The 25357-nt window shown below is 55.3% G+C and overlaps 1 protein-coding gene across 1 annotated transcript in view; it reads right to left on the minus strand.

The window, feature by feature from the left end:
- PLXNA2 (plexin A2) overlaps window positions 1-25357 on the minus strand; it is a 127032-nt gene that overhangs the window by 60455 nt on the left and 41220 nt on the right. The window contains exon 4 of the mRNA XM_039695807.1: window positions 19831-19965. Within this exon, the coding sequence (XP_039551741.1) occupies window positions 19831-19965 (135 nt within the window). The remainder of the gene's footprint in view (window positions 1-19830; window positions 19966-25357) is intronic.

Here is a 25357-nt window from a genome sequence, read left to right on the forward strand (position 1 = left end):
GAGGTGTTCACAGGAGCTTCTGGAATGGCAAATGCAGTGAAATTCATGGATTAAATAAGGAGGTGCAGCCACACATTCGCTCCTGCCTGGCTCCTCTGAGCTCCTCCTGCCCCGGGGTGCTGGTGACAGCTCGGGATCCCTCCCCACACAGGGATGGCAGCTGGGGGGGACAGGACCCTCAGCACATCCTTCTCTTTGGGGACCCTAAACCAGTGAGTTTCTTGCAGAACTGACCCACAGAACCTTCCCTGACAAGAACAGGGGGTGACGAGGGTGCAAATAATGAGGAAGGGGATGCTAAAGGTCTCCCCACAAGGACAGGGCTCTGCTGCGATGGATCCACATCCCTGCATCCCTGGAAAGCCACCACCCCTCAGGGGAGTGCCAATATCATTCCTGACTGCACAAAAAGGGTCAAACGAGCTCCCAGCAGGCAGGATCCAGGCAGGAGCTCCCCTGCTCCTCAGCTGCCAGGGTGACACAGCCTCCGTGCTGGCTGGGAGTCCCCTCTGGATGCCTGGATGTTCCTGGAGCAGCCAGGGCCCATCCCGTGCTGCTGCCAGGGGACATCACTGCTGCCATCACAGCGGCTCCCTGACGTCTTGGCACCGTCTTCTGATGCCACCCTGCCATGGCCACCAGCTGATGAGCACTGCCCTTTGATTAGCCCAGGCCTCAGGGGAACTAATTAATCAGGATAAAAAGGGGGCAGCCTTCCAAAATCTCTGGGCTCAGGTGGGGATCAATCCAACACAGGAAACTTTCATCTCACATCAGTTCACGGCCTCTGCTTTGCCTGGCTGCCATGGAACTCCTGGTGTGCTCCCTGCAGGCACTTAAAAGTTTTAACAGAAGCTCAGAAAATTAATTAAGGTGAATAATTATAAAGTGTGTGCTTCTTCCCCTCTCTGTTTGGTGAGGAAAAAATAGAATTCGGAATAATTTTGGAGCGGTAACCAGAGTAATTAGGTGTTCAACGAGCACTCACAACTGGGCTGTGCTTATTAAAATTACTGTTTTAGGCAGAGCATTTTGCCAGAGAGTCGTTAAGAGCACAATGCTCCCCTTCCCTGGGAGTCTAATTAGGCTTGGAGGCCTCCAGCCCAGCTCAGCCCAGCCCAGCCCAGCCCAGCCCAGCCCAGCCCAGCCCAGCCCAGCCCAGCCCTGCAGGTGATGCTCCCTGGGCTCCTCCCAGCTCCAGGCCAGGGGGAGAGCAGGAATAGGGACAGGGACAGGGACAGGGACAGGGACAGGGACGGAGCCCCTGGCAGTGGGCAATGAGAGGAGATTCCATTCTGGGAGGGTGGGCAGGCCCTGGCACAGGTGCCCAGAGCAGCTGTGGCTGCCCCTGGATCCCTGGCAGTGCCAAGGCCAGGCTGGACAGGGCTGGGAGCCCCTGGGACAGGCAAAGGTGTCCCTGCCATGGCAGGGGTGGCACTGGGTGGATTTTAAGGTCCCATCCAAGCCAAACCACTCAGTGATTCTGTGATACCCTGAAGGTGGGGATGCCTTAGAGGGGACACACCTCGTGAGGAACCAGAGCTCCCTGAGCATCCACCAACGCCATCCCTGCCCTGAGCAGCCTCCTGGGCTGCCTTGGACACGACGGAGCCTCCAGAGCTGCAGTCCCAGCAGGGATGGCCACGCTGGGGGGCACAGACACCCAGCTCTGCTGGGACACCCTTCCTCCCAGGGTGTGGATGCTCAGAGCTGCTGCCTGCGAGTGCCTCAGTCTGTTTCTCCTGGCTGCCCAGGAAAAGCACACGCCAGACAGCAGAGCCCCTTCCCCCAAGCTGCCAGCCTGCAACTCACGGATTCACTTAAGTTGTTAAAAAGGATTGTGGCAGGCTAAGATAAAACAGAAGAGTTTAAGATGACAAACAGACTCCTAAATGGGACTAGAGTCTTAATGAAAACAGTAATGAATGAATGAGGCAAGCAAATATTCCCCATTAATATTAGACAGATAGATTAGATCCCTGGGCGCTGCATTTAAAACCGACATGAAATTACTTCAATTACTCTGCATTGATAAATAACAAGGCCGTATTTACTGTTAAAACACATTTCCTCCACCCTCCCCCATGCTTGCTTTGGCTTCTGCTTCTCAGGAGGGAGAGATCACTGGGAGGATGGAAAATGCAGCGGGCTGGGAGCTCCCTCCTGCCCACGGGAGAGCTGGGCTGCTCAGCACCCAGCCAGGGTGTCCCTGGGCACTGCCCCAGGAGCAGCCCCATCAGCTCCCTCAGCACCAGCGGCGCTGCTATTTCAGCCCTGGCAAAGCAATCACTGACAGCCACTTCAAACCTGATGCTCGCAGCATCCTTCCCTCTCAGAAATTCACTCTGCTTCCCCTTGCTGGTGGGTACAGCTGCTCAGCATCCTCCTTTCCACGCTGGGAAAGTGAGATTAACCTGATCAGAGGCCTCTTCTGATGAAGAGATCATAGCTGGATAATTCCTGGGTGTTTGCTGGCATTTACATGCTAATGATGAAAGGCACTCTGGTAAAGGTAATGTCAACACGAGTCCCTTGTCCTTGCATCTCAGCCTCCAGCCCAGCCATCTGTTCTCGGGGCTCAGAAAAGCCTTGGAGAACAGGTTGCTGCTAGAAAAGCTGCAAAAGCTCCTTCCCAGCTCTGCTGCCTGTGAAGCTCCATGCCTGGCTGGAGTGTCCTCGATGGCTGCGGGATAAGCAGAGCACTTAAAGCACACCCGGGCTGTGCTGGAAAACCACTGATGTCTTGCTGCTAGAGGATCTTAAATATCTGCAAAAAACCCTCACTCAGCCTCATCACATGGCAGTAAACAAGAAAGACATAAAATATCTCATTTCAGGGGTACAGGAGCAGCGAAGCATCCAGAGATCCTGAGCCCAGAGCCCGGGTCCCTGCTGCAGATCCAACATCCCGAATTTCCTGAGGGAGAGGAGGGGAATAACTCCCAGCTGGGATGCAATGCCCTGGGGAGAGGCCGCCCAGCAGCTCCAGGGGGCTGCTGCTGCTGAGGGTGGAATGGGGGCAGCAGGGCTGAGGGGCTCTGTGTACAGGCAGGGATAAATTCACTTCCCAGAAGGCAACAAAACCCAGGCCTGGTGCTTTCCCAGCAGAAACCAGGGGTAAAACAACCAAGTGGAGAGGGAGGAATGCTCAGAGCTCTTCCCACAGCTCAAGGGATGGATGACCTTTCCAATACTATACCTGTATAAATCTTACTTAATGAAATAATAAAAAAATAAATACGAGGAAGGTTCAACCATTCCCTGCAGCAGATTTACACTGAGAACAAGGCCTGTTCAGGCAGCCGTGGGTTTACACAGCAGCCCTTTAACATTCCTTTCCTAACGACTGGGGTGACTCCTGAGCAGCCCCAACCACAGGATGAGTGATCCGAGCCAAGGGCAGCGTGCCAAGCCAAGGCAAAGGAAACAGCTCCAGCCTGGGCTCTGCTAAACACACGATTAGGGGTTTCGCTGGGTCACGAGTCACACCACGGCGGTTTTCCCCACCAAACCATCCCCATCCCTCGGGACATGACTTCATTTGTGGTCCCACCACAAGTGAGCTCTTTAAACACCCTCTGGCCCTCCCTCCCCCGGAGCAAACACGGCTGCCTGCGGCTTGGAAGCGCCCCTGGGAAAGTGGGAGCACCAACCAAGGGCCTCCCGTTGTGGGAAGCGAAAGCTGGGATGGGTTTTGTAGCCAGGGAAGGTCGGGCAAAGGGGTTTAGCTTTGATCTCCACCTGCTTTTCCTTGGGCTGCTGTTTTGCTGCATGGGAGATGTGGAATCAAAGAGCAGCTCTGGGGCCGTGGCGCTGCTCTGACGGGAGGCAGGGCTGATACAAGCTCAGAGCCTCCACACAAACTCCAGAATTGCTGCTTTAATGCTCCCAGAGCTGCCACAACGAGGCACTTGTCCCTGGCAGCCACCTCAGCTCCTGCTGTAAGCAGTTGCTTTGACATCAGCTTCTCAGCGCCCGGATCCAGCACTCAGAACGGTGGCATTTTGGGCAAATAATGCCATGAAACTATTTCTGCTCCATCGGAGCCTGAGGATCTTCTGCATGTATTTCCATAAATACCACTGGCGTCAGTACAGCAGCAGACCCAACAGACTGCGAGGGGGATCCTGCAGACTGTGCTGAGCCTACCTACAGAGCAGCTCCAGGAAAAGCTCTGGGCTTGCAAGGCTTTGGAGAGGACAAAATTAACCAGCTCCTGTGGGGACTGGGAGCCCTCAGCTCCCGGGGAGGCTGGGAGCAGGGGGGAATCATTGCCCCAGGAGCTGGAAGAGGATGGCATTGAGCAGGCTTGCAGGGATCAGCTCATCAATGACAACTCGGGAATGCCAAAAACCAGGAGAAGAGCTGGTGCATCCATGACCTGCTCTGTCTTCTGCCTCTGGCAGGGAGCAGGGCACAGGGACCCACGAGGGTGGCAATTTCTGCCACGTGAACGACATGAAACCACCACTTCTGGCCCAGACTTGGTCCCTGGCACGATGTCTGTCAGCTGCAAACCTCCCAGCGGGGCGAATGCCCTGGCAGGGGCCGTGCCCTGCCTCAGCTGCCTTCCTGCTGGGAGCCAGCGCTGCAGCAGCTGCTCCGAGGGCATCTCCCTGCAGGGTGGCTGGCAGGGGACGGGGTTAATGGTCCCACTCCACGTGTGACCTCTCTTCCCCGCTCCAGAGCTCCTAATTACCCAGCTGAAGGAAAAGGGCTCTGCCTGGGGCTCTGCCAGCTCCCCGGTGCTGATGGCATCGATCTCTGCACCCCGGAGCGATCCCAGGGAAGGCAGCTCCTCCCACCCCACCCAGCTAATCAGGGCCAAACCCTGATAAAAACCCGAGCAGCAGCAGGTCCCCCTGCTCTGAAAGGGAGAGCAGCTTGTGGGGGATGAATAAAGAATGCTGCTAATGAAAGGTGCCTGCCATGGCTCGGTCCCTGCTGCCCCGGCAGCCTGACGATTGGCAGATGAACCTCGGTGGTTCGTGTGCTCCCCCTCTTTATTTTCTGCTCATAAAACTGGCAGGAACAGGGGTGGGACAGAGCTGCTGGCGGCAGCTGTGTTCAGGGTGAAAAATGAGCAGCACATGCACGGAGGCAGCTGGAGCTCAGCGAGGGACCCCGGGGTCCCTGGGGTTATTTCCCTCTCTCCAGAGGGGTCCTGAGCTTAACCCTTGCTTTCCTGTGTCAGAGCAAAGCAGCCAAACCCACAGGCCCGGGTCACCCTGGCTGTCCCCAGTGCAGGGTGTGTGTCCTGGACCCTGAACAGCAGTGACAGGGGAGCTGCAGCCCTGCAGGAGCAGCAGTGACAGGAGCTGCAGGAGCAGCAGTGACAGGAGCTGCAGCCCTGCAGGAACAGGCCCGTGTGCTCACACAGCACAGCAGGGCACAGCAGCAAGGGAACATGACCCGAGCTCACGGGCGAGGCAGGGCACTGCAGTAGGGCACAGCACGGGCAGCAATGCCTGTGCCCATCCCATCCCCACAGCCTGCTGGGATGAAGCTCCCTGCCTGGCACTTTTGGAGGGCACACAGGCAAGGTGTGCCCCAAATCTCTGGCAGCACTCTGTGTCCAGCCCAGTGTCCCAAAGCCACCCATCCCCTGCCACCTCGGAGCTGCCTCTGCCTTGTGCTGGCAGGGAGCAGGAACATTCTGCTGTCCCTACAGAGCCCCCTCGGTGCCTGGCCACCTGCCACCCCTGGCACTCACGGGGACGTGGAGGCCACGTTTTGTTTGCCCTCCTTGCTGAGGAGCTGGCCCAGGCCGTGTCCTGCCACCCACCGTGGCCGTGGGCAGCAGGGTGGGCACAGCCCCGCATCTGCCCGCTCCCAGCAGCCTCCCAGGCCGTGCTGTGCCTCAATGCCGCCTTTGTTCCCGGCTCTGGCACGTCCCGGGGTGTCAGTGACACTGAAAAGCTTTGACTGGCCCTTTCTGTTTGTTTTCTTGGCACATACAGGCATGGCTTCAATGGCCTGGCCTCGCTGTGCCCGCACCTCGCGTGTGCCTGGCAGGATTACTGAGCTGCAGCTCTGCCCAGGGAAGGGGCTGGGCACCAAACGATGCCATCCAGCCCCTCTGGCTCCTTCAGTGCCCATTTCCCTCTGCTTTTCCAGCATGGCATCCCACATGCCAGAGTAGGTGACCAGTGCTGGGCACTGCCCAGGCTCCCCAGGGAATGGGCACGGCCCTGAGGCTGCCAGAGCTCCAGGAGCGCCCCAGAGATGCACAGGGTGGGATTTTGGGGTTGTCTGTGCAGGATTTGGACTGGATTGTCCTTGTGGGTCCCTTCCATACTCCAGGATTCCATGAGTCCTGGCTGGCAGAGCTGCAGGGTTCATCCCTCAGAGCCCACATCCCACAGGACTCTGCCTCCCCAAGTGAGCTCTGTGGCAATGCTGGGGACATTCAGCACAGACCCTGCTCAAACCTTCTGCACAGCCACAAAGTCCTGCTGCACACAGGGCAGGAGCACGAGCAACCCTCAATTCCCCATTTCTGAACCATTCAGGGCTCTTCAAACCCTGCAGAAACCTGGGAGGGACATGGCAGGTTTGTGTAATTTTACGGAGCCTTGAAAACCCAAAGCATTTGAGTGCCCTAAGTGGCTTTAAAGGTCACAGAGTGGTATCTTTGCTGCTTCCACAGCCTGGCGAGGGCCCTGCTTGGTGTTTGCTCCAGGAGCACTCCGCAGTCTCCCCGGCTTTTTAGCAGGGATTGCTCTCCAACTCCATCACGCTGTCCTTGCCAGTCAATTTTCTGCTACTCCATCACTTTCCCATTTGTATATCATTACACACGGCTGTCAAAAATAATTTAGGAACCTGACGGGCAGCGTGAGGAACGAGCTGTCCTAAGCATATCCCAAACTCCTGAGTTGTGGAGGAAAATGAGCTCTAAGCCCTGTTGCCTACAGAAGGAGCCTGGCGTGGCTGGGTGTAGGACATGGGTCTGTCCCCACCCATGGACACGTCAGTGGGGACAAGGAAACATCTCAGGAGACAAACAGCCGAGCTTCAGGGCCACAACAAACCCAGGGAGCACTGGGAGTGTCAGAACACAAGGTTTGATCATTCTGAGGTGATCCTCCCTCTCCCCTGTGCACACCAAGTCAGTTTGGGCTGAATTTTAACACTTTGTTCACTTGGAGACTGGGAAGTTCATTGGATTCTCCCAGTTTACTACTCTGAGGAGGCAGTTTGCCTTTCCCAGGGAAGACAGAGCTGGGCTGGCCCTGCCCACGGCGACCTTGGGCATCTCAGCCTGTGATAAGGTGCCAGACTTGTCTCAAGGCTAAAGAGGAGCCCTGGAGGGATGGTTTAGACTCCAAGAGCAGATTTACACCAACAGGGGCATCCTGCCTCTCCCTCTGGATTCCCAGGCTGTGGAACTGCACTGCAGGCAGGAAAAGGACCAGAGAATCCTGGAACAGCCTGAGCTGAAGGGACCCACAAGGATCAATTCCAAGCCCTGCCCTGCACAGACACCCCAAATCCCACCCTGGGCATCCCTGGAGGCATTTTCCAAATGCTCCTGGAGCTCTGGCAGCCTCGGGGCCATGCCCAGCACTCTCTGGGAAAGAACCTTTCCCTAAAATCCAACCTAAACCTGCCCTGACAGCTCCAGATCAAACCCCTGAGTTTCTCCAAGCACAAAGGGCACCCACGAGGTGGGAGCAAGCAGCTCCTCCCTTGGCCACCAGTAATGTGGGGGTTTATGATGGGTTTACTGGGAATGCCTTTCCCCCTGCACAGGAGGTGTCAGCAAAGCCCTCAAAGCCCACCCTGAGCACCACAGACAGATCCAGCTGGGGCACTGCAGCTCCCATTCCTTGGAGGCTTTCCTTGCTCCCAAAGATTCCCTGGTGCTGCAGGATGAGCCAGGTTCTCCCCATCCACGCCGAGCCACGGCACAAAGCTGCTGCTGCTGCTGCTATGCTTTAACTCATTTTCATACATTTATGCTGAGACTAAATTTGTCCTGCATATTTTCCTCCCAAGCCTAGTAATCAGTAGTGGAAATAATTTGCTGTTGTCTGCTCTGATGTTGCCATCTCTTGCACACATCCAAGTGACAAAGACATCAGGCCCTCAAAGTCCGATTGAAGAATAATTGGAAATCCAAAGTGGCACTAAATGTTATTTTCTAAATAAAATGCATTAAATTACAGAACATGAGGCTGTCAAGCATTAAAAAAGATTAGTTAGAGGCAGAAAAGAAATATTGTTCAACCCTTCAGAGACTTCATTATATGCAGAGGATACTCCTGTGTTCTTTGGGACAGGAAGGGGGACAGGGAATGCAAAGCTATGGAAATATTTCCAGCAGCCTATGCTGTCCCAGATGGGCCTGAATGCTTCTCTATATATTTATCCAACAACTGGATTTGCATCTCAGTTGTTGGATAAATATATAGAGACATAGATATATGGATATGTGGATAAACAGAGGCTAGAAAGGCAAGACGGGTGAGGGAAAAGCAGATAAATCAAGAAAAAGCAGAGAGCAGAGCAATCCCTGCCTGCAGGAAGGAGAAGGCCCAGCACAAGGACGGGCTGAGACAGGAGGGATCACGGATCTCTGCAGGGATGCGGGTGGCAGCCAGCCCCGGGTGCCCAAAGCACCCCAAACCTGCAGAGAAGGGACAAATCTGGGCACAGATCCAGCAGCTGAGCCCAGGGCTGTGTGTCTGCCTTGTCTGGGTGTTAATAAACCCAAATATTGCAGCAGCTGTGCTCAGAAGCTCAGCAAAGCCCAGCCTGGCCGCGGAGCACAGAGACAATCGTATTTCACCCGGTAGGAGCTGCTAAATTCACACTTAGAGCAATAAAGGCACAGCCAAACAAACATGACCCCAGCGGGACCCAGGGCTGGGGCAGGCACATCCCAGCTACACAAACAGCAGAGCTGAGGTGAATTTATCCCAAATCCCTCCTCTCTCCAGCTTTCCCCAACACCTCCAGCCCCTGGCATTAATACCCAGAGCCCAGCAGGCTGCAGGGGAGGCAGAATTATTTACATGGCTGCTCCCCCTTCCTGCACAAGGATTAAAGGCCAGGTGAGGCTTTAGTTTTCATTTTGTTTTTTGCCTTTTTTTTTTTTCCTAAAAGAGAAGATAATTCTCACCCGGAATTATTGAGGTGCAGATGCACCAAGTGCTGCTGAGCTGGGGCTGCTCCCCCTGCGCTGGGGGAGAGGGCAGAGCAGCCCACACACAAGTGGAGATGGATTTATTCCAGCCTCTGCTGCAAGGCTGAGGGCTGGGGAGCCAAATCCCTCTCTCCCAGGGTTTCATTAGCTGGGAATGGCTTTCTTACGAGATTTACACAGCCCAGGCTGGAGCCTGCCCGTCCTGCTCTGCACCCAAAGACAATAACCACGGGGAGCTCAGGAGGGGCCTCCGGTGCCTCGTGTCCCCATCTCCAGGGCTGTGACACCGCTGCCATCGGGGCGACCTCACAAACCCACACAGACCCCACAGAAAACCCACACAAAACCCACAGAAATCCACACAAAACCCACAGAAACCCCACAGAAACCCACACAAAACCCACACAAACCCACAAAAAAGCCTCACACATCCCACACAGACTCCGCACAGGCCCCACGCAAAACCACAAAAACCCCCACACAAAACCCACAGAAACACACAGAAACCCACACAAAACCCACAGAAACCCCACCGAAAACCCCACAAATCCCACACAGACTCCGCACAGGCCCCACGCAAAACCACACAAAACCCCCACACAAAACCCCCACAGAAACACACATAAACCCACATAAAACCCACAGAAACACACAAAAACCCCACACAGACCCCTACACAGATCCCACACAACCCCACACACAAAACCCCACACAAAACCCACAGAAATCCATACAAACCCCACACAACCCCACGCAAAACCTCACAAGACTCTACATTCTGGTGCTACAGCTTCAGAATCCTGCTCGTGGCTTAAAATACCCATAAAATAACCAAAACCCGGTGTTTGGACACTGCCCTCAGGCACGGGGTGGGGTTTTGGGGTGTCCTGTGCAGGGCCAGGACTCAGTGACCCCTGTGGGTGCCTTCCAGCTTAGGAAATTCTGTAATTCTGTGATCCCCTTATTCCCTTGGAGGGCTCAGGTCCTTTTTGGGTGGCAGAGGATGTTCTGTTGCTGTTCTGGATCGCTGCATCCCCCAAACAAACCCTAAACCCAGCCCCCAAGCCCTGCTGCTGCCTCTCGGGGAGATTTCCCCTACAAATCCAACACTTCCTCCAGCATCCTGCTGGGACGAGGTGCCAGGAGCCCAGGCCACCAGCCTGGACCACGCAAAGGCCTAAAATGGAAAAATCCAGCTTGTTTTTGACTGCCTGGAGCCTGCACTCTCCTCTCTGCAGGCACGGGAATGCTGTTTCTGGCACAGCTTCTCCAAATAAAAGTGTGGTCAGCTCTTTTTGGATGGATTCTGAGCAAATTGTTTTTGTGGGCAGCGCTGACTGCTCCAAGGCCCAGCCACACAGGGAGGAGTTGTTGTTAAACCCCGGCCTTCCCCTGCTCTCTTCACAAAGAAAATGAAAATAAAAATACTTAGATCCAGCTCTTGGTGAGGTGTTAATAGCACCCAAGGCACTGACAGTTGCGAGTCACTTAAATGGATGGGGAAAAGCCCAAAACAAGGGCAGGAGGCAAAGGAAAAGTCTCTGATCCCAGTGCTGAGTGCTGTCCTCACTCCAGAGACTGGGGGGAATCAGCTCCAGGGACTGCCCAGCCAGGCAGGCAGGCAGAAACCCTGACCAAATCCTGCCCTCAGTCTCCAGGGATTTGGGCCAGTTTGGGTTTGATGGCTCTGGAGGCCATGGCGGGGTCGTTAACGGTGTCACTAACGAAGCAAAAGGCACATCCCTGCCTCTGAGAGCCTGAGAATCAGGGAATCCTGGAATGGTTTGGCTTGGAAAGGACATTAAAGCTCATCTCATTCCACCTCCATCAGCCCCATCTTCTCCTCAGGAGCCCCAGCCACCTCAGCAGCTGAGAGCCCCTCAGTGCCTGGGGCTCCTTTTTGTCGCCCTCCCTCCCCAAACCTCTCTGTTCCTCCCCTGCTGGGATGGGGCTCCTGGAGGCTCTTTTAATTCAGTTATTTGAAAGCATCTCTGGAGCCCTGCCAACCCAGGGTGGGCTCTGCAGGTCCTGCAGCCCCACGTGCTGCCCTGCCCAGCAGCTCCTGCTCTGCACTCAGCCTGTGTGAAAGGGAACACCAACACAAACCAAACAGCCAGAAGGGCACGGAGCAGATAAATAAATGTGTGCTGCAGGAGAAACGGGAGAGACACGCTCTGAAGTGGAGCCAGGGAGTAGGCAATGCATCCCTGCTGCTGGTGGCACAATTTCAGCAGGGAGTTTGTGCCTTTAAATGCCCCCAAACCCATCCAGACCTGGTGCAGTGTGAGAAACAGCTCCCTGAAAACCTCCCCCCTGCTCCTCGCCGACCTCCATGCTGCCCTGACCTCAGCAATGCACATTTGGAACAATATTTTGCTCCATCCGAAGGCCAGATAAAGCAGAGTTCCTGTGCCAGCTTCCAGCACACCAGTGCCAGCTCCTCTGGGCTGCAGGGACAGCAAACACAGCCTTTTCCTGCCTCCTGAGAGGAGAAAACACCCAGCTCTCCCATTTCTCCCTAACACAGGCCCTCCTGGCAGCACAGCGGGCTGTGCAGTGCTCCTGTCTCTCTGCTCCCTTTGCAAGCACAGCACAAACCTGCTGGACGAGCCCTCAGCACAGCTTTAAGCCCCGAATTCTCTGCCCTGCTTGGTCTGCAGCTGGGGTGAGGGATGCTGCTCTGGGAAGGGGCAGAGCCCTGGGGATGCCCTGTGAAATTTGGGCTCCCAGGCAGACACAGCTAAACCCACCCTGAGCTTTGCTTTTTTGCCACCAAACCCAGCAGTCTGGCTCTTCCAGAGCTCAGGGAGGTTTGGAGGAAAGAGAGGAGGCTCCCAGGGTGGGGAGAAGAAGAGCCCAGAGTCTATAAACACTGGCAGCAGCACTCACACCAGAGCTGCTCTGCACCTGCAGGGCTGCCAGCGAGGAGCAGCCCCTGCTCAGCCAGCCTCGAGAACACCCACAGCCACTTTAGCTGCTCTGCAGGGAGGGAAGGAGCTCCCTCACCTCCCCAGGAGCCAGCCCTGGTGCCCAGCACATCTCTGTGCCCTGCCAGGAGCATCCTCCCCTCGGGGACAGGCACTGGGGGGTTGCTGCAGCTCCCAAGGGGATTTGGTGCACTGGGATAAACTTTTCACGGACATTTATCCATCCTAAAGGCTCACACCGAGGAGTGCACAGGCATAGTTGCAGCTGGGAAGGTGATGCACGGATTTATGGGGTCTTTACAAACAAGCTGGCACTGCAAACCACACCCAGTGCCTCCTCTTCCCTCCTCCTCCTCGGGGGAGCAGACCTGGACAGCAGTGGAGTGAGGAATGGCTCTTGGCTGTGGGACTGAGGGTCTGGGGGCTTTCCCAGATTTCCTGTGTGACTCAGGACAGGTCACACAGCATCTCTACGCTTCAATCCTGCTCTAAAAAATGATATTACTGCTCCTTCTCCCAAATCTGGGAGTGGAGAGCAAAACGTTCCCAGCCTGGTGGGGGCTGCTGCAGAGAAACCAGTGGAAAAGGCAGAGGGAAAATAAAGAGGGAAAACAACAATCCCCCTGTGTGAGCAGCACGTTCCAAGCTTGATTACAATGAAAATAATTTCTTTAACACCCACACAGAAAGCTCCAGGCCAGGATTGCTGCTCCCCCTCTCTGTCTGGCCCCCAGCACTCTTGGCAGGGCCCTGGGCAGGGCTGGGGCAGGGGGAGCAGGCAGTGTTTAGTCTGCCAGGCACATTCCTGCTCGCTGCTCAAATAAATACAGGATTATTGATGGAGCTCCCTCCCCTCCCCAGCACCAGGCAGAAATGCCACAGTTATCAAGTGGCTCCTTGGAAGAGCTCGGGGATGGGGCTGGAGGGACCTGGGGGATGGAGGGACTCCCAGGCCAGAGGGGTTCTTGTTTAGAAAGGCAGGGTCTGCCCCAGGGCTGGTGCTCAGGATTTCCATTTGGGATGCTGAATGTGCTCTCCAGGAACATGCCTGAGAAATCCCTGTATCTCCCTCCAGAAAATATCAACACATTTTGCCACAGTAAAGTTATAATGGGAAATGTTTTTCCAGGGGAGGAGGAGGAGGGAGAGCAAGAGCAAACCTCACAAAAAATTGGGTTTTTTCCTGCTTTACAACCAGCCTTAACTTTTATATTTAGTCTCAGCTTGTAAGACTATTCCAGCCACTTTCCCTGGGGCACATCCATAATTTTCAACCTGTCTGGAACCTGCAGGAGCTTGAGTCAAGTTCCACCTCATCCGGGGGCATTTTTCAGAACCTTTGGGGGAAAAGGAGAAAAATGCAAAGGCTTTAAGAGTCGGGGTGGATTTGAACTCTCTTAAATCCTTCTGCCCCTTTGAGCCTCAGATGAGTCCAAGCAGGGGCTGGAAGCCTGGAGAGGGCAATGCTTGGGGGGGCTCTCAGCTGCTCCCCCAGCCCACACAGCCACAGCAAAGTGCCACATTGTCCCAGGCCTTTGAGGAGGGACAAGGGAAGCACTGCAGGACAGAGCTCGAACTTGGCAGAGTCAGACCCAGGAATGGTTTGGGTTGGAGAGGATCTTAAACCCCTTGCAGTGCCACCCCTGCCATGGGGTCACCTTCCAGTGCCACCATGCCACCTTCACTGCCCCAGGGTGCTCCAAACCCTGTCCAGCCTGGCCTGGGACACTGCCAGGGGTGAGACAAGCACTGCCAGGGGTGAGGCAGCTCCTCCCAGGGCCTGGATCCAGCAGGAGCAGCTCCTGCACACCACAATAAAGCGATCCTCCTCACCGCAGCCCTTTTTCCATTTCACCCTTCGCTGGATCATTTTATGCATCTATTCCCATTGCTAATTCAAACTAATTAAAGTATAAAATAGAATAATTTGTGCAATTTCAGAGCTGCCCTCAGCATATTGTGAGTTATGTTTCCTTTCTGTTGGTGCCTGATGTGAGCAATTCCCAGCCTCGCCGGCTCAGTACCCCCAAACTCATCTTCTGGGGACACAAACTGTTCCAGGAGCACGGGGATGGGGGAAGAGGGCAACTTTAAAGGGGAAAAGGAATCCAGATTTGCTTTTAAATTTCATAGCTGAGCACTGAGATCTCTCCTTTCAGATCTCTCCTTCAAGGCCTTTTCCCTTGGGAACACAGCTCTCTCCTTTTACTGCTGGTAAGGAAGACCTGGGTCTGTCTGTCCTTCCAGACAGGAAATCCTGCAGCATTCCAAACCCAGCCTTGAACACCAGCATCACCCACAGAGCTGGGTGAGGCTCTGGACAGCCTGGGATGCTGGGAGATGTCCCTGTCCACTTCCAGTGGATGAGCTTTAAGGTCCTTCTCAACCCAAAAAATTCTGGGAATCCATGAACTCAGCTTCTTTCAGGATGGAGCAGGGATGGTGGCACCAAATCTGGAGGGACATCAGAGCTGCCCCCAGCTCCTGGGGATGTCCCAGGTCCCTTTACAGACCCCAGAGCCCTGGGGAGCTGAGGCTCTGTGCCTCCGAATGTGCACGTAAGGGAAATTCTAGAAATACCTCAGGACTGTGGTGGCTGGCCTGGAAATAAAACAATGGGTCTGTGGAAAAGGAGGAATTGGAAAGGGAAGCAAATGCTGAAGCAAACACATGGGAACCCTGTGGCTGTGACTGGCAGGGGAAGAAACAGCCCTAATACAAAGGAAAACCAAAGCAAAGCAAACAAACTGCAGGCAAAGGCAGGCAGCACTTGAAAGGAGCAGCCACACGAGCAATGTCTGCGATCCAACTCATCCAGGAAAAACAAACCCGCTGACCCCCCGCTCACACCGCCGCCTTTCCCAGCCCTTCTTCCCGCAAAGTTCATTCTCCAAGCATCCCTCAGCTCACAGGCTTCTGCCCTGAGCTGCCCGCATTGATTTTGGGTCTGGACAGACACCCCTGGGGCCAGCGTGGCCGGAGCAGGTGAGCCCAGCAGGGCTGACAAATGTGCTGGCAGCAGGAGCCAGCAGGCTGTCCCACCTGCCTGGCTCGGCTTTTTGGGCAGTCCGTGGTAATTAACACATCCTCCCTGGCAGCGAGGTGTTGTTAATGAGCGCAGACAAGTAAATTTTAGAATTTCTTAATTATTCCTAATTGAGCGCGGGGAGGGAAGGGGGAAAAAAAAGAGTTGGGAATTTTGGGAGGGTGGAGGAGGAGCTGTGCACACACCCCAGGGGCACAGCCCTTCCTGCAGGGGATGCTGTGCCCATCCCAGCTCCTCTCTGCCCCAGCCCATGGGCTCAGCATGAGGAGGAGCCCACAAGAGAGGATTTTGGACACCTCTGGTGGGATCCAGCCGAGCCCTTCTCCCCGTGCCAGTGTTCAATGTTTGCTGAGATTATGTCCAGCTAACTGCCTGTCCAACTAGCAGATAATGTAGTTCAAAATTTAATCAGTTCATTTTTTCCCTCATGATGACTCCAACCCTTTTATCCACATCTCGTGCATTTTTTTTTGTGTTTTCTCAGTTCTCTTCAGGACAGCATCACTATTTACAGCCCTGCTGCTCCAGGACTGATGGGCTCCCCTGTTTTTCTCAGCTCTCACTCCAATCCAGCCTCTCCTAAATCATCTGGGCAGCTCCTGTCTGCCTCCCTCAACATGCAGAAAGTTCAGCCCAAAGCAAAGCAGTTTGCACAGGACTGAAACCTCTCGGGGTTACAGGACAGGGGAATGCACAACAAATCATCCCTGGAGAGCTGCAGCTCCTGGCACAGGGGCACTTGCAAAGCAAATATTTCACTGCTCCCAGAGCAGACTGAAAGACAATTTCTTTACCTAAAGCCACGGTGATGGATGTGGAGGGGGAGGTGGAAAAAAGCAACAGGTCTGGGAATAAACGAGGAGGAGCTGTGGCTGCCCCATCCCTGCAGAGCTCAAAGCCAGTTTGGATGGGCTTGGAGCAACCTGGGGTGGAATGAGATGAGATCTAAGGTCCCTCCCAAGCCAAACCGTTCTGTGGTTCTCTGATTCCATCAAAGAACACAAACCCGTGCCCTCCAAAGCCCCAGTGGGCACATGCAGCACTGCCAGGAGCAGCAGGGGCTCCCTCAGAGCTCTGCTGTGCTCCTTGGCATTCTCAGGGTGGTTCTGGGCTCTTCTCTGTGCCTGGGGAATGCTGAGGCTCCCAGCCAGAGCAGGAGGCTGCTCTGCTCCCCTCCCCAGAAAAGCAGAGGGCAATCCTGAATGAGCCATGGTGTGAGCCCAGCTGGGCTGGGGGCAGCTCCCGAGCCCCTGAAAGGTGCAGGAATTGTGGGGGATGTTTCTGCAAGGTGAATTTTGCACTTACAGCACCCTGGGGAGGAAGGTGCTGCTGTTCCCCCAGCACCCCACCCAGGGGTTTCACCTGAGGAGCACCAACAGCTGAGGGATCAAGAGCTGGGAAATAAGGAAGGGAAAATTCCTGTTGGCACGGTTGTTTTCAGGCAGCGAGGGCAGAGGGAGAGCCTGCTCAGCACCAGCTCCTCTGCCCTGCAGCTCCCACCTGCCAGGAGCCCCTGAAGCACGGGCTGGGGTGGGAAGGGCCCTCCTGGGATGTTTTCCTCACCACTAACACCAGCATCTTCCTTCCAGCCAGCATTTCCATCCTGCTGATTTACATTCCACGTCTGCAGCCCTTGATTAGGTGGTGAAATCTTTTGGAGCCAGCAATCCCTGCCCTGGGTTTGATTGAGCTCCTCTCACTCCTGCCTTAAAAATAGCCAAATTCCTTCTTCTGTCAGGAGCTGTGAAAATCTTTGGCCCCAGTTTTGCTGATGCTTACATAATGCCCACAGCCCTGCCAGGCTGGGCTGGGCTGCCTGGGGGAGCAGAGGGGGCTCCTGCAGCCTTGGGGCCATCAAAGCACCCTTGTCCCACAGGATTGATGGAGCTGGAGCTTCCAGACACTGAGCAAACCCAAGTGCCTCGCTGACACGCAGACAGTGAATGCTCCTGGGCTGAATTACAGAGCCACTTCTCAGCACCAGCAGCCCTTCCCTCTGGGAGGGGGAAAGCAGAGATTTTCTGCACGTGCAGGGGTTGTTGGTGTGGGCTCTGTGACAGACTCTGACAAAACAGGAATTTTTAAATCAGGGGGTGTTGGTGGCCCCACATTTGCCAGACATTGCCATTAACCCTTCACCTGCTGTTTGAGCAGCCCTGGGTGCACCCCACGTCTCACCAGTGAAGCAGCAATGTGACCAATTCCACGTCAATATTTTATTTTTTGTGTGTTTTTTGTGGTTTTTTCTGCCTGATAGAAGCTGTTAATTGAATTTGTCTGTGAAAAATGAGGCAGCTCACACTGGGCAGTGGCTGAGAAGAGCCAGTCTCCCCTCACTGTGACCCTGCTGGTCCCCCCACCACAGAACCCATGCTGAATTTGGGGACAGGACCCAAAAATTGCGATGTTGGAGAGAGTAACTCTGCCAGCACCCACCAGCCCCAGTGCTATTCCCACCCTGGAACCCCACAAAGGTCCTGCAATGCCACCCATCTCCATCATCTCCATCATCTCCATCATCACCATCTCCATCTCCATCCAGCTCTCCCTGAGCCTTGCTCAGCCTGTCTGCAGAAATGGACTCTTTGTTTGCTCCCCCAACACTGAGAAATGAATTCCTGCTTTAAATAGTGTCAGAACCACTTCTCCTTTCCCCTCTGAGTGTTTGAAAGCAGGTGCTGTGTGAAAGGAACCTGAAAGCTCCTAATAACCGCCCTTAAACCAAGTGGTTCAAGAGCTCCCAGTGCCTGGAAGCAAAGTTTCTTTATTCCTCTCTCCCCCAGATTGGGCTGTGCAACTGTTGCTTCTGTGCTTTGTGGGAGTGAAATCAAATGTCAAATATTCTGCTTTGGAAGGAGTTGGCAGCGAGACATGAAAGGCTCAGGGAGAGCTCAAAAAAAGAGGGAGGAAAAAACTGGAGCAAAGCACAGACAGGGCTGGGACAGGAGCCAGGGGATGGGGAAGGGCTGTGCCTGCAGCCACAGCTCCAGAGCTGAGCAGGGAGAGGCTCTTTTCCCTGCAGTTCTGCACAAAGCTGGTCCTGGCTGCTGCCTGCACAGAAGGGAGCTGGGCTCCGTGCCGAGGAGCTCCCTCCATCCTTTGTGGGAAGCATCCCCACTGCTCCATTCCCCACAACTCCATCCCCACAGCTCCATCCCCAGAACTCCATCCCCACAACCCATCCCCACAGCCCATCCCCACAGCCCCACAACCCATCCCCACAGCCCCACAGCCCATCCCCACAGCCCCGGGGCTGCCCCCAGAGCCCATCCCAGGGCTGTTCCAGGGCTGTCCCAGGGCTGTCCCCATGCTCAGAGGGGCTCAGAAGGTGCCAGCAGCTATTGGGGAGCACCTTCCCCAGGAGAGTTCCACAAACCCCAGCACCTTCCCCAGGAGAATTCCACCCCCCCAGCCATTCTCGAGGGCTGTGGTGGACACAGGCACTGGCCTGGCTCTGTCTCAGACATCAAACCCCAGCTCTGGGCAATGCTCCCCCCACGTTAACTGCTAGGAGCAGCTGCTCCCTGTGGCATTCTGCTGTGGCAAATTTCGGTTTGTCCTCCATTTCCAGCCTTCAGAGGCTGTTTTTTGCTGTATGTTCTCAGTCCTTCTGAGGGCACCTCCCACCATTTGCAGCCTCAGCCCTCTGGACCTCCCTCCTCCTCTTGCTGCTGACCCCTTTTCAATCATCAGCCTCCTTTATAGAGAACCAGGGAAAAATCTCTTCTTGGCTGCACTTTGCTGGCCTACCACATTGCAGGATGGGGGCACTGGGGTCACAGGAGCTGACAGGATCCATATGCATCAGGTGCTGGGATTTTGGGACCCAGAGCACGCATTGCTGCAAGGGCAGCAGGCAAATCCTGTGGCAAACCCTGCAAGGAATGAGAAGCAACAGCCCCCAGCTCCCGGAGTCTCCCCAAGGCAGAGCCGTGGCTGAAAATGGAATTAATGTTCCAGGAATATTCTATTATTTGCTAATTCTCTTCACATCTTTTTGTTTCACAATTAAGCAAATTAGTGCTTTGATGAATATTAAGACGCTCTTGCCTCATGAAAGATGAGTTAGAGGCATTCCCCCTGGACTCTGCTCCTAATGAAAACAGTTCCTCAACTGTTTGAGAGCCACACTGGGTCCTTTCCTCCCTGCTGGGAGCATGGGCAGCACGTGGCTCCTGCACAAAGTGACCAAGCATTAACATTTGAATTAAATAATTCAATTGCAAAGTTTGCACAGATCCTCATTACTGCCATCTAATCCCAGCCCGAGCTGGATGGGATCTGAGATTGTGGCAGCTCATGCAAGTGTCTGTCCCTGAGTGGCTCCAACAAGCACAAAATGCCTTCCTCGGCCTTGGGGATTCACTCACTCCAGACTTTCAGCAGGGAGAAGACTTTGCCCTCTTCTCAAACATTTCTTCCCTGCTTTCAGATGACTTTATAACCAAGGAACCCCTGCAGCTCAGGACCGAGGCAGGAGCGGCTCAGAGCCCCAAACCAGCTCAGCTCCCATCACCTCCAGCCAGGAACAAGCAGCTTCATCTCTCCCCCCAGCCCTGATGCCAACCTCTGCTCGGGGGCAGAACAACCCCAGCTCCTCCTGGCGCTCCAAGCCCTGTCCCCATCCAGCACCTCGGGTGCTCCAGAGCACGCTGCAGAGGGGAGGGAGCTGGCATCCCCGGGCAGGGCAGGGCAGCAGCACTCACCTGGCGCTCGGACATGACGTACAGGAACTTGTGGTCGGTGGAGAAGGCCATGTCCCTCAGCACAGGGCTGCCGTCCTTGAACACCGGCACCACCTCGTACTGGATCCCGCCCTGGGGCGGCCCGTCCGCCCGGATCTGCAGCAGAAAACACGCACAGGTCAGAGCTCGCAGCTGCCAAATTCTGCCTTTGTTTTGGGGGATGGAGGGCAAGGGGTTAGGAGAAGGTAGGAAAAGGAATGAATCCAAAAACCGCAGCTCCGAACTGCAGACAGAGCAGAGGCAGCGGTGGGAGCAGGAGCTGGAGCAAAGGTTCTGTCTCCACTGCAGCCAGTGTGATTTCTCCAGTCCAGGAGAAATAATGAGAGAGTTTTGTGGTTGCAAGGCGAGCACAGAGTCTGCCAGTGAGCCATGACTGACCATCGAGGGAGAAGGAAAATTGTAAACTTTTAAGATTCTCTCTAAAATAAACCTGAAAGGAAACCACAAAACTCTACAGCCAACAGCAAAGCCAAGATACTGCAGAGGTATTTTTTAATTCTGTAGACACCTATAGAATGACACTTGGATAATCTCCATCACCTCTTCCTGCCACGGAACCCTCCTGGAGCATCATCCCTGCTTAAAACCTGGAGATGCTGCTGCCACTTTCCTGTCTGCAGGATCCAGTGATCCTGGCCCTGGGAATCCTCTCAGGAGCCCCTCTGGCACAGCTCCACACGGTCCAAGCATCCCTCCATCCCTCCAAAACACCTCCCTGCTCCCGCAGGACAACCTGCCCGGGCTGTGACCAGCCCCATCCCTGCCAGCAGCCGCAGGCGAAGAGGAAACGCCAAGTTAATAATTGATGGCCTCGGGGAGTGGAGCGGGATAAACAAACTCTTCACATTGTCTTTCCCAGCAGGATCTGCGTGTTTGGAGAGCCGCGGGATGGGAACGCGGCAGCGACAGCGCTGCTGGGCCGGGGATGAGCCGGGAACTGCCGGGGATGAGCCGGGATGTGCTGGGAATGAGCCGGGAATTGCCGGGAATTGCTGGGAATGAGCCGGGATGTGCTGGGAATGAGCCGGGAATTGCCGGGAATTGCTGGGAATGAGCCGGGAATTGCCGGGAACGTGCTGGGGATGAACCGGGAATTGCCAGGATGTGCCGGGAATTGCCGGGAATGAGCTGGGAACTGCCGGGAATTGCCGAGATGTATCGGGAATGTACCAGGAATTGCCAGGAATGAGCCGGGAATTGCCAGGATGTGCCAGGATATGCTGGGAATGAGCCGGGAATTGCCGGGATGTGCCGGGAATTGCCAGGAATGAGCCGGGAATTGCCAGGAATGAGCTGGGAATTGCCAGGATGTGCCGGGATATGCTGGGAATGAGCCGGGAATTGCCAGGAATGAGCTGGGAATTGCCAGGATGTGCCGGGATATGCTGGGAATGAGCCGGGAATTGCCGGGATGCGCCTGCTGCCCATCCAGGAGCGGGAACGCGGCTCTAGGATAACCCCTTATCCCAGAGATGCCACCCCAGCTGGAAATACCGGGAGATCTCCACACTGGGAGAGCAGAGCTGTTCCCCTGCACCCTCTCCGAATAAATCCTCCCCTTGGAAGGAGCCCCGGTGCCTCCTGCCATGTACAGACATGTTGGGCACGCACAAACACATTTATTTTCTGGATTTCTCTCTTTTCCCCTTTACATGTTGGGCACACACAAACACATTTATTTTCTGGATTTCTCTCTTTTCCCCTTTACATGTTGGGCACACACAAACACATTTATTTTCTGGATTTCTCTCTTTTCCCCTTTTCCTCCCGAGTGTTCAGTGCTATAAAAGAACATCAGGTGGGAATGTGAGTGGTCTGTTGAACAGCCACAGTCAGGCACAGGAGCCTCTGGCAGGATTAAGCTGCCAGCCCAAGCCTGCCTCGAAAGCCCTGAATTTCCAGAAAGCGAAATCCGCCAAAAGGCAGAAGGTCAAATCCTGCTTTAATCCCACCTGTGAGAATTAGGATCGCCACAGCCCCCGTGAAACACCAAGAATTAGAGGCAGATCCACACCAGTATGAGCCCAGTTCCTTACTGGGCGCTGCCACCTGAGTCCCCCCCGCTGCTGTGGGAGCCACCAGCCTGCAGCAGGGACAGAAATCACCCGAGGAAAAAGGAGCAGGAGCGCGGGGCTGTCAGGGCTCCACTGCCAGCACCACGTCTGATTAATGGCCAGACGGGAATGGGAGCGCCGGACATGAAGGATCAGCAGCCTTTGTGAAAAACAACTGTTTTCCAGAGTTCCCTCAGGGCACCGGCAGCTCGTTAAATTGAGCTTCTTTCTAGTAATGAGGTCAGACAGGGCTAATAAAGAGAGATACCACTGGACAAGCCTGGTGCAGACCAATTCCAACTGGGAATTGCAGCTCTGGGCTGGAGGCAGCGCCGAATGCCCGGCGGCTCCTCCAGCCCGGCTCAGGGTTTGGGGCTGTGCCTGGAACGGGAGCCTGGAATGGCCTCGGTGCCCGGAACGGGAGATTTGGGGCACAGCTCGGGGTGCTGGGCACTGCCTGTGCCCTGCTGTCCCCACGGGGAGCAGCCCTGGGGCTCTCAGGGACTCTGTCACCGTGAGGTGGCTCAGCGCACACGACAAGGGGACAGCAGAGCCCCCTGCCCCCCTCCCTGGGTGGGTGTTGAGCCCCCGGAGCCCCCTGCCCACAGCCCAGGCCGAGGGGCACCCACTGACACCAGGATGCTCCGCTGCATCTCTTGCTCAGGGCTCGGTTTCCATGGCAACAAATGATGATGTCAGAGAAGAGCGATGATTCCTGTGGCCGAGGAAGAAGAAAGGGATCATCTCACGCAGCAGGAAGCTTCTTGTTGACGTTTTGGAGAGGGAAATGATTCCTCTGCTTCACGGACGGGCGCCCTCCCGGGGCCTGACAACTCCTGGGCTGTCCCTGGAGCAGGGGTGGGACCAGCCCTGCACCTCCGGGCTCATCCCTGATCCAGGGCTCGTCTGGCACGGCCCTGGGAGAGAGGGGAGCACAGGGACGGGGCTGGGCTCCAGGGGCCCTGTTTGCTTCTGTCCCCTGCCTGTCCCCTCTCCTGACAGCGTGATGGGCATGGGAAGGGTTCAGGAGAGGGAAGCAGGATGGGGATGGGTGGAGCACAGGTGTGGGGAGAGGCACCTGAGCGAGCTGGAAATCGGGATCAGAGGGACAGCAGAGCCAGGAGGATACACCATGGGCTGCCACAGTTGGGCAGGAACCTGAGGAGCTGCCCGGGCCACATCCAGCCCTTCCCTCGCGCTGCATGTTTACAAATATCTCCTGGAAAGTGCCTAATGACATAATCTGCAAATCCGAGCTCATCCCCGCTGGCAGGGCCACCGGCAGCCCCGCTGGAGGAGCGGGGTGTGCTGGGTGCAGGGAGCTGCAGCCCTGCAGAGCCGGGCTCACACTGAGCTCTCTAATACCCCCACAATGCAGCTGCAGGCTAAACCGGGCTTTATCACCAGAGATTAGCAAAACTCCACATTGTGGCAGCGGGATGTGGCCGTGTAGGAGCCACTCAGGGATCTAATCTGACATGAAGCTCCAGCACACCTCGTGCAGGAGGTGCCCTGGGGTGCTGTGCCCGGGCAGTGCCAGTGCTGGGATATCTCTGCCTTCCCTCCCAGCAGGCTCCCATTAGCAGACACCGAATCTCTTCGAAGGAACTTTCCGTGATTAAATTACCTGTCTGTTTTCATTAGGGGTGTTTCCACCAGGCTGACTCATGATGGAATTCCTGATGCCAGAAAAAACCAGCTGAATAAGTCGGTGCATGAGGGGGCTGATTCCCCAGCCTGGGTCCTGCAGCAAGGCCCCCCATTAACTCCTGCAGAGCTGCAGCTTCTCCCTGTCTGTGTGGGGGCACCCCAATGTTGGATCTGCCAGGGGAAGAGATTCCAGAACATTTCTTCCATCAACGCAGCTCTTCCGTTCCCACAAGGAAAGAGATCAGGAGGAGGAGGATCCCTTGCTGCCTTTCTGCAGGGCTCTGGAGGGGAAGGAGCCAATTGTTGGGGTGAAGCAGCAGCTCAGACATCCTGACAGGACAAACCCCTGAGAGAAACTGCCACTGGAGAGGCTCTTCCCTGCTCCAGGCCTTTATTTCCTTGTGCCACCCTCCTGCTCCCTGCAGCCTCGTGCAGAGCTGCTGGTGCAGGATGAGGCAGGGAGGGTGGCACAGGCACCACGCAGAGCCTAATCAGCAGCCCCATGTCTTTAATTTATTACTGCATGAGAGGCTCGTTTAGAACAAAGCTGCCAGTTCAGGAGATCATTCCTTGAAAAGACTTTTTATTTGAAAAGCTGTCAGCTCACACCTTGTCACAGCCCTACTTGCAGCAGCACAACTTTAATAACATGCCACCTCATGCAAATGAGCTGCTAATTAATTAAGTAGTATTCTTCCGGGGATGGATTCATTAGAATGAAATTTGGGCTGGCGAGGCTGGATTGCTCTGGATGGTGCTTTAAATCAGCAGCATTGTCTTCTCCTGGAGGCCCAGCTCTCCCTCCCATCCAGAGGGAAGCTCCTTCCCATTCCGTGCCCCTGGGAAGGCTCTGCACCCCCTGGTGCTGGAACCACCCCCTGCCAGCACAGGTGAGGAAGGCTGGGACAGCCCCAGGAGCGCGCAGAGGGGATTTCGTTCCTGCTCTCCGTGGGCAGGCTGGAGATGCACTGCAGGGTTGGCTGAACACCCCCAAGCTGCCCTCAGCCCTCTGGGTGCCACAAACGCCGGGCAGGGTCAGTCCCTGCCTTTCCCCACTCTCTGCCCCTCGTTCTCCCCTTTGTCCTGAGCCAAAGCTGGGCTCGGTGTGAGCAGGGACACAAAGGGACACGTGAGAAACCCAAACTGCCTGGCTGGGCCTGCAGGACACCTGGGGATGGAGGAATTGTGAGAGGCATCTGGGAGTGAACACCAGAACAGGGCTGAGTGCTGAGCCTCACTCTGTGATGGACAGAAAACACGAGAGCAAGCCCAGAGCTGCTGTTATTCTGGTGTTGTTCTGGTGTTATTCAGGGCGAGGGAGGCACCAGCTATCTGCTTGTCACAAACCATTTGCAGCTCTTGCCCAAAGCCCCCAAAATAGCCCTGCATCTGTGCTGTCTGTCCACACCTCACCTGTGCCCTTCCAGCTGAATAATCCTGCACAGCTCCGTGGCAGGCTCTCTCTCCCCAGGAACATCCTCCTCCAGCTCTGCATTTCACAGCTGAAGGGATTGGTCCTGCTTAGTTTGCTTTGTTGACCTTGAGTGGCCATGTAAAATGGCATCAAAAGCCACTTAGACAAGACTGTCTAATGTGAAGTTTGCTCTAAACGAGCTTCAGTGAGTCGTGATTCTCCCCAAGGAGGAAGAAACTAAATGACTGTCAAAAATTGCCACACAAAAAAACCCTGTTTCTCCAAAGCCACAGCTTCCAGCTGATCAGGTGGGAGCCACAGAGCTCCTCAGGAAATATTATTCTCTTTCCTTTTTGAAAACATCATGTAA

This window comes from Passer montanus, unplaced genomic scaffold (assembly GCF_014805655.1).
Source record: "Passer montanus isolate IOZ18808 unplaced genomic scaffold, ASM1480565v1 scaffold93, whole genome shotgun sequence".
Lineage (NCBI taxonomy): Eukaryota > Metazoa > Chordata > Aves > Passeriformes > Passeridae > Passer > Passer montanus.